Consider the following 17,731-nt stretch of genomic DNA (forward strand, 5'->3'; position numbering starts at 1 on the left):
TTTAACGGGCTTTCTTGGCCGAACAACATCACCTTTCCACCAAAAGCTATCAAAAAGTGGCGAAGTGGGCTTGAATACTACCGTAACCCTGGACATGTAACAATAAATAAACATATGCAGGATAAGTTCAATATGCAGGATAAGTACTCAATATGCAGGACGAGTACAATCAATAATTAAAAATACTTATGCAGGATGAATGCAAAGAATAGAAGACCTCTTTTTAAATTGAAAACCAGATTGTACCGTAATAACAAAGAACAGCTCAAAGATATTAAACCATTACGCTTCAAAACACATGAAAGGACAATACCCCAATAAAGTATGGCTATTTTACTTATAATAAATTCTAGGGACCATCTTTGTCGTGCTATATCGTTGTTCGCTAACCACTCTAAAGCATAGATAGAGTGGGATCGAATCCCGCTATAACACTGGATGCATATTATTGCTTATTTCGCAAACTTGTGCTATCTGTTTCTGAAATTGAAAAGCGTTTCTTAACCATTATTTATATTTATAATGGAACCTACATATGCAAGTGAATAAATAAATAAATCCAATGATGCATACAACAGACAAAATTTTCGGATGTAAAGTATTCTTAAAATACTTTAATTAAACATTTGGAGTCATCATTCATGTTTCCTTCCCCACTTGTTATATATATTAGGAAAAGAAATAATTAATATTCTTTAAACAAACCGCCTTTTAAAATGAACCATAGAAGGGACTATTACTATTTAGCATTACTATTATACTAGTATTACTATTTAGTATTACTGTTACTATTTAGTAAATAGCATAGACTTCAAAAGGTCAAAATTACCAAATAAATGATTAAATTAATGATAGTCCTGAACAACATTTTGGTAATTTCATCGGGATACTTTAGAGAATAAGCTCCCAGCGTGGACACTATCAACCCCCCCCCCTCTAATGGAGACTTCAGGGAAGAGCAGGCAAGATTATTAGTATTTGAGGGGTATTAGAAATTTCTTAAAAGTCGTTTACAAACAAAGGATGACATATAACTTTAATATTTGATTCTGAAATATGCTTCTCTCGCTATAAGCTGTACTAAAATATAGAGACGACCCGATGGCAATCATGTGAACATTTCATATTTAATTTTTTTAAGCGTAGGAAAAATAATATTTAATTAAGTATTTAATTTAAACTGAAAAGTTATATGTTGAATTAATTTTTATACAAATACTTAAAAATTTTACGCATGAGTTATTTTATCAAAATTGGCATGAAATAATATAAATACCAGTAATATATAATTCCAATATGAATGCTTCGGTCATTATGCAATTTTTTAATGGCTTAAATAGTGTCTTATAGAAGTGTGTATCATGACCAAAATATAAAGTGACTTAAAAAGGGGACAAAAATATTAATAACTTATTTCTAAATATTGGCAATTTTTTTGCAAGGAGACGTTGGCCGGGATAGCCCGGTGGATAGGGCGTTAGGCCCATGTCCGAGAGGTCATGAGACCCATCCTCCCTATCGTAGACAAAATGGTGACTGGTGCACGCTAAATCTGTCGGGGTTACAAAGTCCCCCAAGTTCCCCTAACAAATCAATACCTTTGAGGATACTAGACCGGAGATTGACCATGCTCTGGTTCATGTCAAAATTACGATCTGTGGTTGGATGGATAGTATGTGAATGTATCCTCTCTGTAAAACGGGATGACGCGTATGTGTGTTGTCTCTAGATCATCTTCAAGGATGTTTCCCAGACCGTCGCCTATAGCCCATTGTGCAGCTCAAGCGCGACTTAAATAAAAGTACTAAGTACCATGTAAGGAGACGTTGAATACTTTTTGACTTGCAAAGTGGACAGTGATCTAAGATTGGACGGGAACCTATGCTTTAGCGCAGTGTTCCCCAACCTTTTTATCACCGCGGACCTGTCAGCGTTTGATAATTTTACCACATTAATTGTTAAGATTTTATATTATTTTGATTTATTAATTTTAATTTAATTGTATTTAAACATGCCTTCAAAATAAAATACAGTTACACCAAAAAATAAATATAAAGTGATTTAACATTTTAACTTACTTGAACGTTAAATCAATGAGAACCCTGAGCTTGTTTCCTTGCAATGAGACGGTTCCATTTGGGGTAATCGGAGACAATGACACATTACAAAAATTAAAAAATTTATGTCACTACCTTCGGGGACCCTTTTTTTAAATAAATTAAATTTTATTGGAACACAGATATTTTTAATTTGAGGTATAAACTTGGGAATTTAAATTCATTTTTAATGAAATGGGCGGCCCGGTATTGATCCACGGACCGGGGGTTGGGGAACACTGCTTTAGAGCATGGCATAAAATTCATTTATCGGGTTAAATTTACTTTTCAGTTTTGTATTTTTACTAAATCAGAGGTAATAAGAACTATAATTTTGAAAATCAGAATTTCCGGTAAACCATTACTAAAACGAAAGGAAAGATATAAATACCGTATGTTTCGGTTTCATTTACCAGAATTATGTTTTTTATCATACAAGTAAGGGAATTTTGAGGGAATTTTCGAACATTCGACCGTAACAGTCTTCCAATAAGAAGTTTTGCTTCATGCAAATCTCATATCTATTTTTCGCCTGCAACACTTTTCTAATATGAAGATTGTTTTAAATCTAATATCAATGTATATTATTTACCTTGACACCCTTTTAACCTGAAGTAGAAAGTCTTTATTGATTTCATCAGAAAATAAATATGTGAGCCAATAAATTTTTATCTCAAACCCATGATATATTTTTTTTATCAAATTCTTTTGATTTAGCAAAACCATTTATATCCTTTCAGAAGTGTAAACTGATGAGATAATAAAACTCATTAAAAATGATATGTCACGACAAATTGTGCCATGATGTAATGACGAATCTTTATCAGCAAGTGTCACAATGAATTATTATTTTACAATTCCCAGTAAAGAAAAGAAAAGGGACTAATATCTGTGACGAAATTGTCCATGTGATAATCAAGCCTTTTGTTTATTCCCTGTAATTGAAAATCATTCTAATGTTTCTCTTATCTTACCCCACGAGATGTAAAAAAGAATAAACTCAAAACAAGAAGAGAAACCATTTCTTCCAAAGAGTGCTGCGTGATCAGGATATTAATTGTGTCACACTAAAAACTGGATTTCAAAAGGGAGGAGGGGAGAAAATTTTAAGGAGGAACGTTTATTATAAAAAGCTTGAAACATGGAAAATTGCGAATCTTATGGTAGTATACAGGTACATATAAGTTTTTATTTGAACGATGTCAAAAAATAAGTTTTGTTAAAATATTTGTTCTTTTTTAAAAATGTATGGGAGTCATCCAATTTTTCAATATTTACCTTTCATTGGATATTCTGGATATGAAATAATTTCTCAGGTAAGTTTATGGACTCTCAGAAATAATTTTATAATCCTCAAAACGTGATTTATTAAAATAAAACTATTGATTAGATTATAGTTCCGGGTAAGTTAAAATTTGTTTGTTTCTTAAAATGGGACAGTAATTATACAAAAAAATTTATGTGGGTTATATTTAAAAATAAAAAAAATTCCAGAATTTTCCCGCTCTCATTTTTAAAAAGAAATCTATTTATTTTTACTTATCACGTGAAAATTATATAATATAAATGCTTATTTCATTTTTTATATGTATAATATCAAATTATTTTTATTAAATTTTATTTTTCAAAATACTGATATAAATGAAAGAAATTAGAATGAAGCAAATCAAAGTAAAAATGTAGGTACTTCTGGTAGAGAGAAAAGAGCACTTTTGAAAAATGCTTAAAATAATTAATATCTTTTTGTGTTTCAAATTTATTTAATGTAAATTAAACAGTTAAAAAAAACACTTATACTCATAAAATCAAACATGGCATTTTCTGAACAAATAATAAAAACTACAAAGCTTTTAGATATTTAGTAAGTATTTTTCGATTTAAAGTGCTTCATTAAAACATCTCGTCTTCTTTCCCATTTGTTTACATTAAGGTAGTTTTCATAAACCTTCAAATTAAACCTCATTTACAATTTTTTTTTCCGTAAAAATTTAACAAAAATAAATATTATTGATTTTATTTAAAACCGTCCCTGGAGTAGAACTTATTTTAACTTCTTTTTTGCTAATAACAAGTTCATCGTGCAAAAAAAATAAAATAAATAAATAAAAAAGGAGAGACAGAATAATTGAAACTCATTGCGGGCCCCTTCCTCACACCACGAAAAGCTTATTTTCCTTTTTTTATAATAGCTTTATTAAAGGAAAATTAATAGAAAAATGGTACTGAATTTGCTTAAGAATTTTTGAACCACCATGTTATTTTTGACGCTATTGATACGTAATTCATTTTGGTAATAATTACTAACTGAAATTAAAAAAATTAGTTATACTAAGAGCAATATTAATTGAGAAATTGTACGTTTAAGATAAGCGTAAAAAGGAGCTAAACTATGATTGACGCCCATGATGCTCCATTTATTTTGTTAATAAGTACTAACTGAAATTAAAAAAATGAGCTCGATTCTCTAACTACTATAAAGCGAAATTAATAAAGAAATAGCACTAATTCGTTGTGGAGAAATTTATAGAATCTAATGAATTACTAAATTAGTTGTGTTAATATATATGTCCTTCAGTTTTGTGCAGGATTTCGTAGTGTTATTCAGTACTGATGGTGTTGCTATCGTGACGTCACTGAGCCTAGTATTTTCATTAAGGTCATTTTTTTAACAACATTAGTGTTAGATCTCTTAGTGACCATTTAAATTAGTTACGTTAATTTATAATTAACATTCGTTTTCTTGGTTTCAACATGTTTGGAAACACGTTTGGCGATTGTTACCATAGTATGAACCAGAGTTGCCCAAAAATGTAATCGATTACATTTTTTGATTACAGTAATCAATTACTTGTAATCATGATTACAATTTTCAAAAATTTTGATTACAGCTGTAATCATGATTACAATATTGATTACAGTAATCAATTACTTGTAATCGTGATAACAAAGTTTGATTACAGCTGTAATCATGATTACATAGTCGATTACAGTAATCAACTACTTGTAATCATGATTACAACTTTCAAAAAATTTTGATTACGGCTGTAATCATGATTACAATTTTGATTACAGTAATCAATTACTTGTAATCATGATTCCAAGTAATTGCGATTACAAGTAATCACAACAAAAACGATTACAAGTAATTATGATTACAAGTAATCAAAATATATGATTACATGTAATCATGATTACATGTAATTTGATTACATGTAATTATGATTACATGTAATCTAATTACACGATTACAAGACTATTGTATTCTTATAAATGATTATATTTTACAGTAGATAGTAGAATGTATTTTATAATGATACATTTTGCACGTATTAACATGTACTGCATTTTGTACGTATTTGTATACGTACAAATGAATGTAACTAAAATGTATGTACATATGATTTTATCTACTGCATATGTTCAGACATTTTAGTTTCAAACACATGTACATACACTTATATTGTAGGTATAAAATATATGTACGTATGTATATAGATAATAATTACGTATGTATGTGCAAACAATGTAGACATGTACAGTCCGCAAAAAAAAAAAGATATCACCCTGAATAACTTTCGTTCTAATGATCCGATTTTCACGAACTAAGTGTCAATCTTAATGGTTCCTGGGGGTGACCTCAAATATGCTAATTAATTAGTGCTAACTATTAATTAAGTTACGAAATCAGACACAAAAACGTACTTTCTCAGAATAAACATATATTTTTTTTTACATATTTGGAATCTAGACACTTGAATTAGGGGGGGTAGACAAAATTTTAAAACAATTGGGTCGTAAATTGGGTTGCAATAAAGGTTTATATATTTGGCGATAGTCCAGAAAACCGCCAAAAAAAGTCGCCTGCGCAAATAAATATTTTAAGATAACCCTTGACTGATTCAAAAGAGAAACGCTTAATTTTACTAGGTTGCTAGGCAACAAATTTCTGACTGTAAAAAAATTGAAATAATGTTTTGTGATTGCTCTGAGAGGTTTAATTAATAGTTAATAGAAAACACCTCGAAGTTTCTAGGCAATAGACAATTTTTAAGTTCATTTATGTCCAAAATGCAAAAAAAAAAAAATAAATAAATAAATAAAATAAAAAATTATTTTAATCTCTTTGGAAAAGAAAATTTGAATCGATTTATAAGTTTTCAGAATTTAAATACATGAACTTTTTATTTGATATTGTTTAGATTATGCTATTTTTGCTATGTTTATTCGAGGATTTCATACTAAAATCAAATTAACATAACTTATAATAGCTATATACAAAATTTTAGGGATAATGATTTTTACAGCTTTAATCGAGTCTTCTAGGCATGAAAGTTTGAAGAAAAAAAAAGTGCATGAAAAATAAAATGTAGATTGTATAGTAATTCTAATGCACATTCACAAGGTTTTCTGTAATTTACGATTTCTTTTTTCTATAACTCAATGAATTGCTGAATGTTTAGTGGCATTTTAAAAACATTGAAATATGTTATGTTTGAGAATAAGATATTGAAATAATATGTTGCATATTGTATGATTCATTGTTTAAAAAATTGCTTCATTACGTTACATGGTTTTCTTTGGATAAAGATGATTAGCAAATAGCATCCACATGTTTCGATACATTCTGAAACTTACGTTCACAAATTCACCATAAAATGTCGCACAGCATATTCTTCAATTACGATAAGCTACATTTACCACCAAATACTGCTACTATGATTATTTTTGTTATATATATATCAGATATATATATATATATATATATATATATATATATATATATATATATATATATATATATATATATATATATATATATATATATATATATATATATATATATCTGATATGATACTCTCTTTTTAAACAGAGCTCGTAAGACCCTTAAGATACTGAAATGGGAGCACGAAAACTTAAAAGATTTTTTTTTTCCTAATGCCCGCCTGATTTAACATCAGTCAATTCAGGCATCTACAGGGCGGCAGATATCTGTGTGGCCTAAGGATTCCTAACGAGCATCAAACATTCTCTAAATTAAGTGTTCATTCACTGGAAAATTTAGTGTTTATTCAATTTAAGAACTGTTCCTTCACTTGGTTATCTTACTACTTATTATTTAAACCACCAAAAGCTTAAAACAATATTATGTAAGTTATCTAAATTTTTTTTACATAATTTGCATTTAATAACAAATATGTCGACATGCATTTAATAACAAATACGTCATTTAGCTAAAATTACAAATTTTGAAATTTTTATGATTTTTTTTTAAAGACAAGCTAAGCTTAAGTATTCCTTCACTGGTTAGTTTACCCTATAAGATTTTGAGAAATTTGCGATGTTGTGAGAGATGCTTAAAAATGTTGACTGCGTATTTTTATTAATATTTATAAAATATATATTCAGGAAATTGATGAATATTTTATTCCAAATTTATTCAATCGTATGTATATTATTGAAATTTTATCAGTTATTGAGAAAAAATAAATGAAAAATAATCACATTAAAGAAGCACAATCTGTTGTATAATCATATTCTATCAGAAGCATGCTTTTATAAAACTCCACATTCTCTGAATAAAATGTATTTTATTCAATAAAATGTTTTATTCAAATTTCTTTACTAAATTGCAAATAGAATTTTAGACGACTAAAGAAGAAACATCGTATTTTATAGCTTAAAAAAATAAAAATTAAAAGATAAGCAAACGATTATTAGCGAAAAAAATATGAATGAAATTTTATGCTAGGCGCGCGAAGTCAAGTTCCTCGCAAGTTTATCACATTTTAATATTAATCGCTCCATTTAATCATTTCTTCATTGTCGCCAAATTATTTTTTTAAAAATAATTAATTTTAATTTTTCTCAGCTTCTAATAAATAAAAACAGTTGAAACTTTAGATTTTTCAATTGAAAAATATGTAGATTAATATGGCATAAAAAAATTCATACCTTATAATTCAAAAATTTTTCATCCTTAATTTAATTAAATAATAAAAAATAATTAACAATTATTAAAAATTATTTTTTTCGTGAAATTATCTTTGGGTAAATGAGTTTTATGACTGGGTGAAATTTTCTTCGAATTGCTTTATTAGTTTTTAAAATATGACTAAAAACGTAAAAAGTGAAATTAACATTAAGGGGAACGAACTTTGGATCGCTCTCCTGACCAAACTATGGGGACCATATTTCCCAGATTGCGGCTACCCCCTATATTTTGAAGGTTAAAAATCCAAATATGTAAGAAAAAATATATGTTTATTCAGAGAAAGTACGTTTTTGTGTCTGATTTCGTAACTTAATTAATAGTTAGCACTAATTAATTAGCATATTTGAGGTCACCCCCAGGAACCATTAAGATTAACACTTAGTTCGTGAAAATCCGATCATTAGAACGAAAGTTATTCAGGGTGATATCTTTTTTTTTTTGCCGACTGTACATTTATACACAATGAACATATGCATTTTATGCAAATATTTGTGTATGTAAAATGTATATCTATGTTCATGAACGCATGTATATACAAGTACTTGTGTTTGTACGAACATACATACATTGTCTGTACAATGTATGTCCCATGCATGTATGTGCAATTTATTTATGAACAGTACAATATATGTATGCATGTACAATATAGGTATATCTGTAGGATGTACAATATATGTATGCATACATGTACATGATATGCATGTCCAGTGTATTTATGTACATGTACATAATATGTTCATGCTCAATGTAAGTATCCAAATATGCATAATACATTTGTGTACGATTGTACGTACATTGGGCGTATTTATATTTCACATATATTCATACATGCATTCGACATGCATAACGTACGTACATACACATATTTGAGATGCATATATTGTACAGATGTATATGCATATAGCGTACAGATGTATATACATATAGTGTACAGATGTATATTCATATAATGTACAGTCCGCAAAAAAAAAGATATCACCCTGAATAACTTTCGTTCTAATGATCGGATTTTCACGAACTAAGTGTTAATCTTAATGGTTATTGGGGGTGACCTCAAATATGCTAATTAATTAGTGCTAACTATTAATTAAGTTACGAAATCAGACACAAAAACGTACTTTCTCTGAATAAACATATATTTTTTCTTACATATTTGGATTTTTAACCTTCAAAATATATGGGGTAGCCGCAATCTGGGAAATATGGTCCCCATAGTTTGGTCAGGAGAGCGATCCAAAGTTCGTACCCCTTAATGTTAATTTCACTTTTTACGTTTTTAGTCATATTTTAAAAACTAATAAAGAAATTCGAAGAAAATTTCACCCAGTCATAAAGCTCATTTACCCAAAGATAATTTCACGAAAAAAATAATTTTTAATAATTGTTAATTATTTTTTATTATTTAATTAAATTAAGGATGAAAAATTTTTGAATTACAAGGTATGAATTTTTTTATACCATATTAATCTACATATTTTTCAATTAAAAAATCTAAAGTTTCAACTGTTTTTATTTATTAGAAGCTGAGAAAAATTAAAATTAATTATTTTTAAAAAAATAATTTGGCGACAATGAAGAAATGATTAAATGGGGCGATTAATATTAAAATGTGATAAACTTGCGAGGAACTTGACTTCGCGCGCTTAGCATAAAATTTCATTCATATTTTTTTCGCTAATAATCGTTTGCTTATCTTTTCATTTTTATTTTTTTAAGCTATAAAATACGATGTTTCTTTTTTAGTCGTCTAAAATTCTATTTGCAATTTAGTAAAGAAATTTGAATAAAACATTTTATTGAATAAAATACATTTTATTCAGAGAATGTGGAGTTTTATAAAACCAGGCTTCTGATAGAATATGATTATACAACAGATTGTGCTTCTTTAATGTGATTATTTTTTAGTTTTTAGTTTTTTTTTCTCAATAACTGATAAAATTTCAATAATATACATACGAATGAATAAATTTGGAATAAAATATTCACCAATTTCTTGAATATATATTTTATAAATATTAATAAAAATACGTAGTCAACATTTTTAAGCATCTCTCACAACATCGCAAATTTCTCAAAATCTTATAGGGTAAACTAACCAGTGATGGAATACTTAAACTTAGCTTGTCTTTAAAAAAAAATCATAAAAATTTCAAAATTTGTAATTTTAGCTAAATGACGTATTTGTTATTAACTGCATGTCGACATATTTGCTAATAAATGCAAATTATGTAAAAAAATTTAGATAACTTACATAATATTGTTTTAAGCTTTTGGTGGTTTAAATAATAAGTAGTAAGATAACCAAGTGAAGGAACAGTTCTTAAATTGAATAACACACTAAATTTTCCAGTGAATGAACACTTAATTTTGAGAATGTTTGATGCTCGTTAGGAATCCTTAGGCCACACAGATATCTGTCGCCCTGTAGATGCCTGAATTGACGGATGTTAACACAGGCGGGCATTAGAAAAAAAAAATCTTTTAAGTTTTCGTGCCCCCGTTTCAGTATCTTAAGGGCCTTACGAGCTCTGTTTAAAAAGAGAGTATCATATCAGATATATATATATATATATATATATATATATATATATATATATATATATATATATATATATATATATATATATATATATATATATATATATATATATATATATATATATATATATATATATATATATATATATATATATATATATATATATATATATATATAAGAAAACAAAAATAATCATAGTAGCAGTATTTGGTGGTAAATGTAGCTTATCGTATTTGAAGAATATGCTGTGCGACATTTTATGGTGAATTTGCGAACGTAAGTTTCAGAATGTATCGAAACATGTGGATGCTATTTGCTAATCATCTTTATCCAAAGAAAACCATGTAACGTAAATATCTAGCAAAATGAAGCAATTTTTTAAACAATGAATCATGCAATATGCAACATATTATTTCAATATCTTATTCTTAAACATAAAATATTTCAATGTTTTTAAAATGTCACTAAACATTCAGCAATTCATTGAGTTATAGAAAAAAGAAATATCCTAAATTATAGAAAACCTTGTGAATGTGCATTAGAATTACTATACAATCTACATTTTATTTTTCAAGCACTTTTTTTCCTTCAAACTTTCATGCCTAGATGACTCGATTAAAGCTGTAAAAATCATTATCCCTAAAATTTTGTATATAGCTAATTTTGTATATAGCTAAAATTTTGTATAAGTTATGTTAATTTGATTTCAGTATGAAATCCTCGAATAAACATAGCAAAAATAGCATAATCTAAATAATATCAGATAAAAAGTTCATGTATTTAAATTCTAAAAACTTATAAATCGATTCAAATTTTCTTTTCAAAGGAAAATAAAATAATTTTTTTTTTTTTTTTTTTTTTTTTTTTTTTTTTTTTTTTTTTGCTTTTTGGACATAAATGAACTTAAAAATTGTCTATTGCCTAGAAACTTCGAGATGTTTTCTATTAACTATTAATTAAACCTCTCAGAGCAATCACAAAACATTATTTCAATTTTTTTACAGTCAGAAATTGGTTGCCTAGCAACCTAGTAAAATTAAGCGTTTCTCTTTTGAATCAGTCAATGGGTAATCTTAAAATATTTATTTGCGCAGGCGACTTTTTTTGGCGGTTTTCTGGACTATCGCCAAATATATAAACCTTTATTGCAACCCAATTTACGTCCCAATTGTTTTAAAATTTTGTCTACCCCCCCTAATTCAAGTGTCTAGATTCCAAATATGTAAAAAAAATATATGTTTATTCAGAGAAAGTACGTTTTTGTGTCTAATTTCGTAACGTAATTAATAGTTAGCACTAATTAATTAGCATATTTGAGGTCACCCCCAGGAACCATTAAGATTGACACTTAGTTCGTGAAAATCGGATCATTAGAACGAAAGTTATTCAGGGTGATATCTTTTTTTTTGCGGACTGTACATTATATGAATATACATCTGTACGCTATATGTATATACATCTGTACGCTATATGTATATACATCTGTACAATATATGCATCTCAAATATGTGTATGTACGTACGTTATGCATGTCGAATGCATGTATGAATATATGTGAAATATAAATACGCCCAATGTACGTACAATCGTACACAAATGTATTATGCATATTTGGATACTTACATTGAGCATGAACATATTATGTACATGTACATAAATACACTGGACATGCATATCATGTACATGTATACATACATATATTGTACATCCTACAGATATACCTATATTGTACATGCATACATATATTGTACTGTTCATAAATAAATTGCACATACATGCATGGGACATACATTGTACAGACAATGTATGTATGTTCGTACAAACACAAGTACTTGTATATACATGCGTTCATGAACATAGATATACATTTTACATACACAAATATTTGCATAAAATGCATATATTCATTGTGTATAAATGTACATGTCTACATTGTTTGCACATACATACGTAATTATTATCTATATACATACGTACATATATTTTATACCTACAATATAAGTGTATGTACATGTGTTTGAAACTAAAATGTCTGAACATATGCAGTAGATAAAATCATATGTACATACATTTTAGTTACATTCATTTGTACGTATACAAATACGTACAAAATGCAGTACATGTTAATACGTTCAAAATGTATTATTATAAAATACATTCTACTATCTACTGTAAAATATAATCATTTATAAGAATACAATAGTCTTGTAATCGTGTAATTAGATTACATGTAATCATAATTACATGTAATCAAATTACATGTAATCATGATTACATGTAATCATATATTTTGATTACTTGTAATCATAATTACTTGTAATCGTTTTTGTTGTGATTACTTGTAATCGCAATTACTTGGAATCATGATTACAAGTAATTGATTACTGTAATCAAAATTGTAATCATGATTACAGCCGTAATCAAAATTTTTTGAAAGTTGTAATCATGATTACAAGTAGTTGATTACTGTAATCGACTATGTAATCATGATTACAGCTGTAATCAAACTTTGTAATCACGATTACAAGTAATTGATTACTGTAATCAATATTCTAATCATGATTACAGCTGTAATCAAAATTTTTGAAAATTGTAATCATGATTACAAGTAATTGATTACTGTAATCAAAAAATGTAATCGAATACATTTTTGGCCAACTCTGGTATGGACGAGGCATGTTTTGTAAGCAGTCTCCTGATGTTTCTATAATGACTTTCAAAAACTCACTATTGTACCATATAAGATTGGGTCTTTAAATTCAACTAAAATTTCACATTAAATTACAAATAAAAATGAATGTCGTGTTCCTACGCTATTTACATATAATACAAAAAGTACCCTGGAAAAGCCAGTTTAAATCCCTGAATATATATTTATTTATATTCAGGGTTTATATGAATATATATTTATTTATAAACGGGTTTGTGGTTGCATGACGTGGGCGACGCTGCTCCACCGCCGTGGCTTCGCCACGGGTACCCACTGGGAAACGAGAAGAGAGTAGCAGTTCCGGCACTCCTGGCCAATGGGACACTGCATCCCAAGTGCCCGCCTAAAAAAATTATCTATTTATATATAATATTATATGTTATATAATTATTGAATGTTAAGTAAGAGGTTTTGTTTATGGACATTTTTAAGTTCACAATTATTTTTGCAAATATTTCTCTTGAAACACAGTTTCTGCAATTATTTTTGTTGCTAAGCTTCTACAATTATTTCTGTGGTATGCATTCAATGTAAATATTTTAAGGAGGAGTTGACGAAATTATTTTTTTCTCCCTTTTGTTGCATTCAATTTTAGTGATAAAATAGAACAAAAGAATTATATTCTTATAGATGATCTGACTAATTAAGATTTAATATTATTTCCCGTCTTAATACAGAGCAATCACTTAGCAATCTTTAGGGGTTGGCGATCCTCAGAGAGCAGGGGAAGAGCTCCCTAATAATCATGATTTTAACACAAAAAATAAAGCGTTCTCTCATAACGTCACTGACAAGCTTTCAATTAACGGTATTTGGCAGTATAAAAACGACTCAGTTGTGAATTTGAACATTCTGCGTGAAAAAATGGACTCGACCTGTAAAAATAATGTAAAAAGCAGCAGTTGTACTTTAATGACGTAAATTAACGGAACTTTACTGTTTAGATTTAGAAACTGGTCTATACTTTAAATTACATTATTTTGTTGACAGTATGTTCGCTGCCTTTGGTAGGTATAAACTTTTAAGTTGTTTTAATAACCCTTTTTAATTCCATCTCTTTTTAATATCATATCAATTGTTTATAACTTTGCATTGAATTCTTGCTGTAAAATTATAAGTCGAATACCTAATTAATGGACATGTTATTTTATAATTAATTTTTGAATCAGTCAAAATGTATTATTTACCACGTTCTTCTGAGGTGATCATTTGGAGAAATTGTGCATCGTAGACTAGTTAATTTTACGACTAATGCCATGTTATTTTAGTCTCTATTTTAGGCATTTTTCTTTCTATATTATACTGACGTAAATTTAACTCTATAAAAAAAAAAAATTACAATTTTTGCATTCATCACTTTGTGCATGAACCTGAAAGTTAAGTTCTAAATTATTCAACGAATCTCTTTAATCGTAATTCATAATAGTATATTAATGTAATTTGCACCAAAGAATAATAATTGCAAAACGGTAAATAAGATTAGATACCGATTTAAATAACTTTATTTTAAAATGTAATGTCGAATTAGGGGTGAAATCATAGAGTAGCCCACTTCTTGGCAACTTTTTAAAATCTCGCCAAGTTGGCGATTATTAATGGGATCAACGTTGTTTTTAGATAATTAAAGAAAAAAAAAACAATTTAAATTATTTTCAATTGGTACCGCGCAAAAAAATATTAAAAAATGAAATAATAACGGTAATAAATGAAATAACGGTTAAAAAATGAGATAATAACGATGATTCTAACAGCAAAAGATCAGAAGCATAAATGGACAAAAAATCAAACCTTTGACCTCTTTTCTAACGAAATCCAACTTTTGCGTAGGTATACATTTCGAATAACCAATCAGGTTTAATAATTTTGGTGGTGTGATCGGAAGTTCAAAATAATCTCCAATAAATATTTTCCGGAAACATAGTTTAGCGAGATTTCAATAACTTATTTGGCGAGATTCTTTAAGAAAATTGCCACTGAGTGGGCTATTCTAAGATCCACCTGAATTAGATTATAATAATAATAATTAAAAAAAAAACAATTCTCTTAAACTCTTAATTTAGAAAACAAACAAAATCAAAAACGTAAATATCAATTTTATGCTGATGACAACCAAACCAATATAAAAATGAATAGGGAAAAACTGGATCCTACCATGTGATTTTCCGGCTAATAGAAATGCTACTACAACAATGGAAAACTGCGACTCTATCATTAGAGTTTTAAACATAGTTCTATAACATGTTTAAATAACATGTTTAAATTCAGCGTCTGTGAGAAAGATTAATAGATTGAAGGATTGAATTAGTATAGAAATCAATGAAACATAAGCGATTATATGGCATCAAACTGAACCATATTGCATAAGATGCGGAAAACAAACGCTAGTCCTAAAATCTAGAACAAGGGAAATAAAAGATAAATCATTGAATCATCATAAACCTTTCTTAGAGGCATCCATGAAAGGAAAACTTTCCTTCAACTGCAATTTAAAATTTACAAGATTATTAATATGAAAAAAAAACAAGAATATCTACAACTGAAATTAATAAATGATTAATTTTAAAATGGTCCACTGAAATGTAATATTTTTAATTCCAAGTTAAATCAAATTGCACTTTAAAAAGATTTAAAATGTTGAGTTAAAAAATAAAAAATAAAATGCTATTAAAATAGGGTGATACATTAACGAGAAAAGCGACCGAGGTCGAAAACGTGAAAAACTCATTTAATTGCCCGTAGAAACTGACAGAAGGTGGACAGATGGAATATAAAAAGTGCTTTTGTTGCAATCAAACTACATTTTGATACTTTTAATTTTGTCTTTTTCAACGTGACTCTTCAGTTTTGATAACATTTTTAATTTTCATTCGCTTAAAAATTTATATTTGATAACTATAAGCACACGTGTTTCAACTTTACTCTAATTTTCTAAAAATAGATTTCTAAAAATAGATAATGATGATCACGAACACTCTATTTGTTTAAAAATTTTCCTGTCGTAAATTTCGTAAAAGGCGTTGATAACCTTCTGGACTTCTAAAATAATGAGTATGCCACAAAAAGTATGCATTTTCATAAAAAATTTACATTTTGTATAAAAAAAATTTAGATTTTTTTTCAAAACAAGTTATATAAAAACAAGTTCGTCTGGTTAAAATGATTAACAATTAGTCTTTATCAAATCTGAAAGACGAATCTATACATTGATCATCTCTTATGCAACATTAAATAGGAAATATTTTTATGTCTGTTTATCAAATCACGCGACAAATACACTATCTGTTGTGATAAAAAAGTGCATACTAAGTTTTGCTAGATAAAGATTTTACTTACATATGCACGCAAGCATTAATTAAATTATTATTGCTTTTAAACTTCTTGCATTGTGTTTACCGCTGTCGATAATATCTAACAAGAATTTCTTTCGGTAATTCTGCAAATTATAACTTTTTTTTTAAGAAAAACAATCAGAATTTCTAACTTTCAGATTCGTTTAAAAAATTTATGTACTAGGGGGCTAAGCTAGAGCCCCTGAATTAAAGTATAGGAGCCTTAGGCTAAGCCAGCTGTTCTCTGCCCCTCGCCAACCCCGATGATTGTTTCGCAATAATTGTTTTTTAGCAGATAACAGTTTTTCTACTAAAGTAAAAACTATTCTTTTAACATGCGCGTACTAAAAGGAATTCGGTTTGATTACGCTTTTACCTCCATTTCCTACGTCCAAATATTATTATCTCTCAGTATTATAAATATTTAGATCTATTGGTGAACAGAAGTAATTCTTATAAGTAATCATTTTTTGAAATAGCATTTATATTATTATAACACTATCTAGCATTACATTGCGTTCACGACTGTAACTTAATATTTTTGCTTACCGAACTGGCGGATATAATAAATACTATTTTTGCTTGCGTCTCATTGTGCATGAAGCTGATCGTTAAGTTCAAAATCATTTAACAGATCTCTTTAACTATAATTTATAACAGTGTATTAATGTTATTTGCACAAAGTTAATAATTGTAAAACAGTTAATAATTTTAGACCACCTTTCTAAATTATTTTATCTTAAAATGTAGCACAGAATTGCATTATAATAATAATAAAAAAAACAACAATTCTCTTAGGTTTTAAACTTTTGAATTATTAGCGTAATAATGGCAAGACAGGAAAATAACTTTAAATTAGGGATACAAAAATATTTGTAGAAAAACAATACCTTTATGGCTTTTATAAATTTTATTCTGATGACAACCAATTTTATTCTGATTTATAAATTTTATTCAGATGACAATATGGAAATAAATTAGGAAAAACTGTGACCCCACCACGTGATTATTCGGTCAATACACGAACGACAATGGAAAACTTCGACACCATTATTAGATTTCTAT

At 27.9% G+C, this 17,731-nt stretch overlaps 2 protein-coding genes across 3 annotated transcripts in view; one reads left to right on the forward strand and one right to left on the reverse strand.

Moving 5' to 3' along the window:
* Nucleotides 1–2,704, reverse strand: part of LOC147814561 (uncharacterized) — a 44,051-nt gene extending 41,347 nt beyond the window's left edge. Inside the window, exon 1 of the mRNA XM_087155600.1 lies at nucleotides 2,510–2,704. The gene's annotated coding sequence lies outside the window, so the exon portion shown is untranslated. The remainder of the gene's footprint in view (nucleotides 1–2,509) is intronic.
* Nucleotides 2,705–2,835: 131 nt separating this feature from the next.
* The window catches only part of LOC107454839 (uncharacterized), a 64,731-nt gene continuing 49,835 nt past the window's right edge, over nucleotides 2,836–17,731 (forward strand). The window contains exon 1 of one of the 2 annotated variants that reach the window (XM_016072158.4): nucleotides 2,836–3,270. In XM_016072158.4, coding sequence (XP_015927644.1) covers nucleotides 3,238–3,270 — 33 coding nt within the window. In that variant the 5' untranslated portion in view covers nucleotides 2,836–3,237. Of the gene's footprint in view, nucleotides 3,413–17,731 lie in introns of both variants that reach the window. The other variant, XM_016072157.3, reaches the window with a different exon arrangement.

Source organism: Parasteatoda tepidariorum, chromosome 2 (genome assembly GCF_982258835.1).
Source record: "Parasteatoda tepidariorum strain Cologne lab strain chromosome 2, Ptep-v5.0, whole genome shotgun sequence".
Lineage (NCBI taxonomy): Eukaryota > Metazoa > Arthropoda > Arachnida > Araneae > Theridiidae > Parasteatoda > Parasteatoda tepidariorum.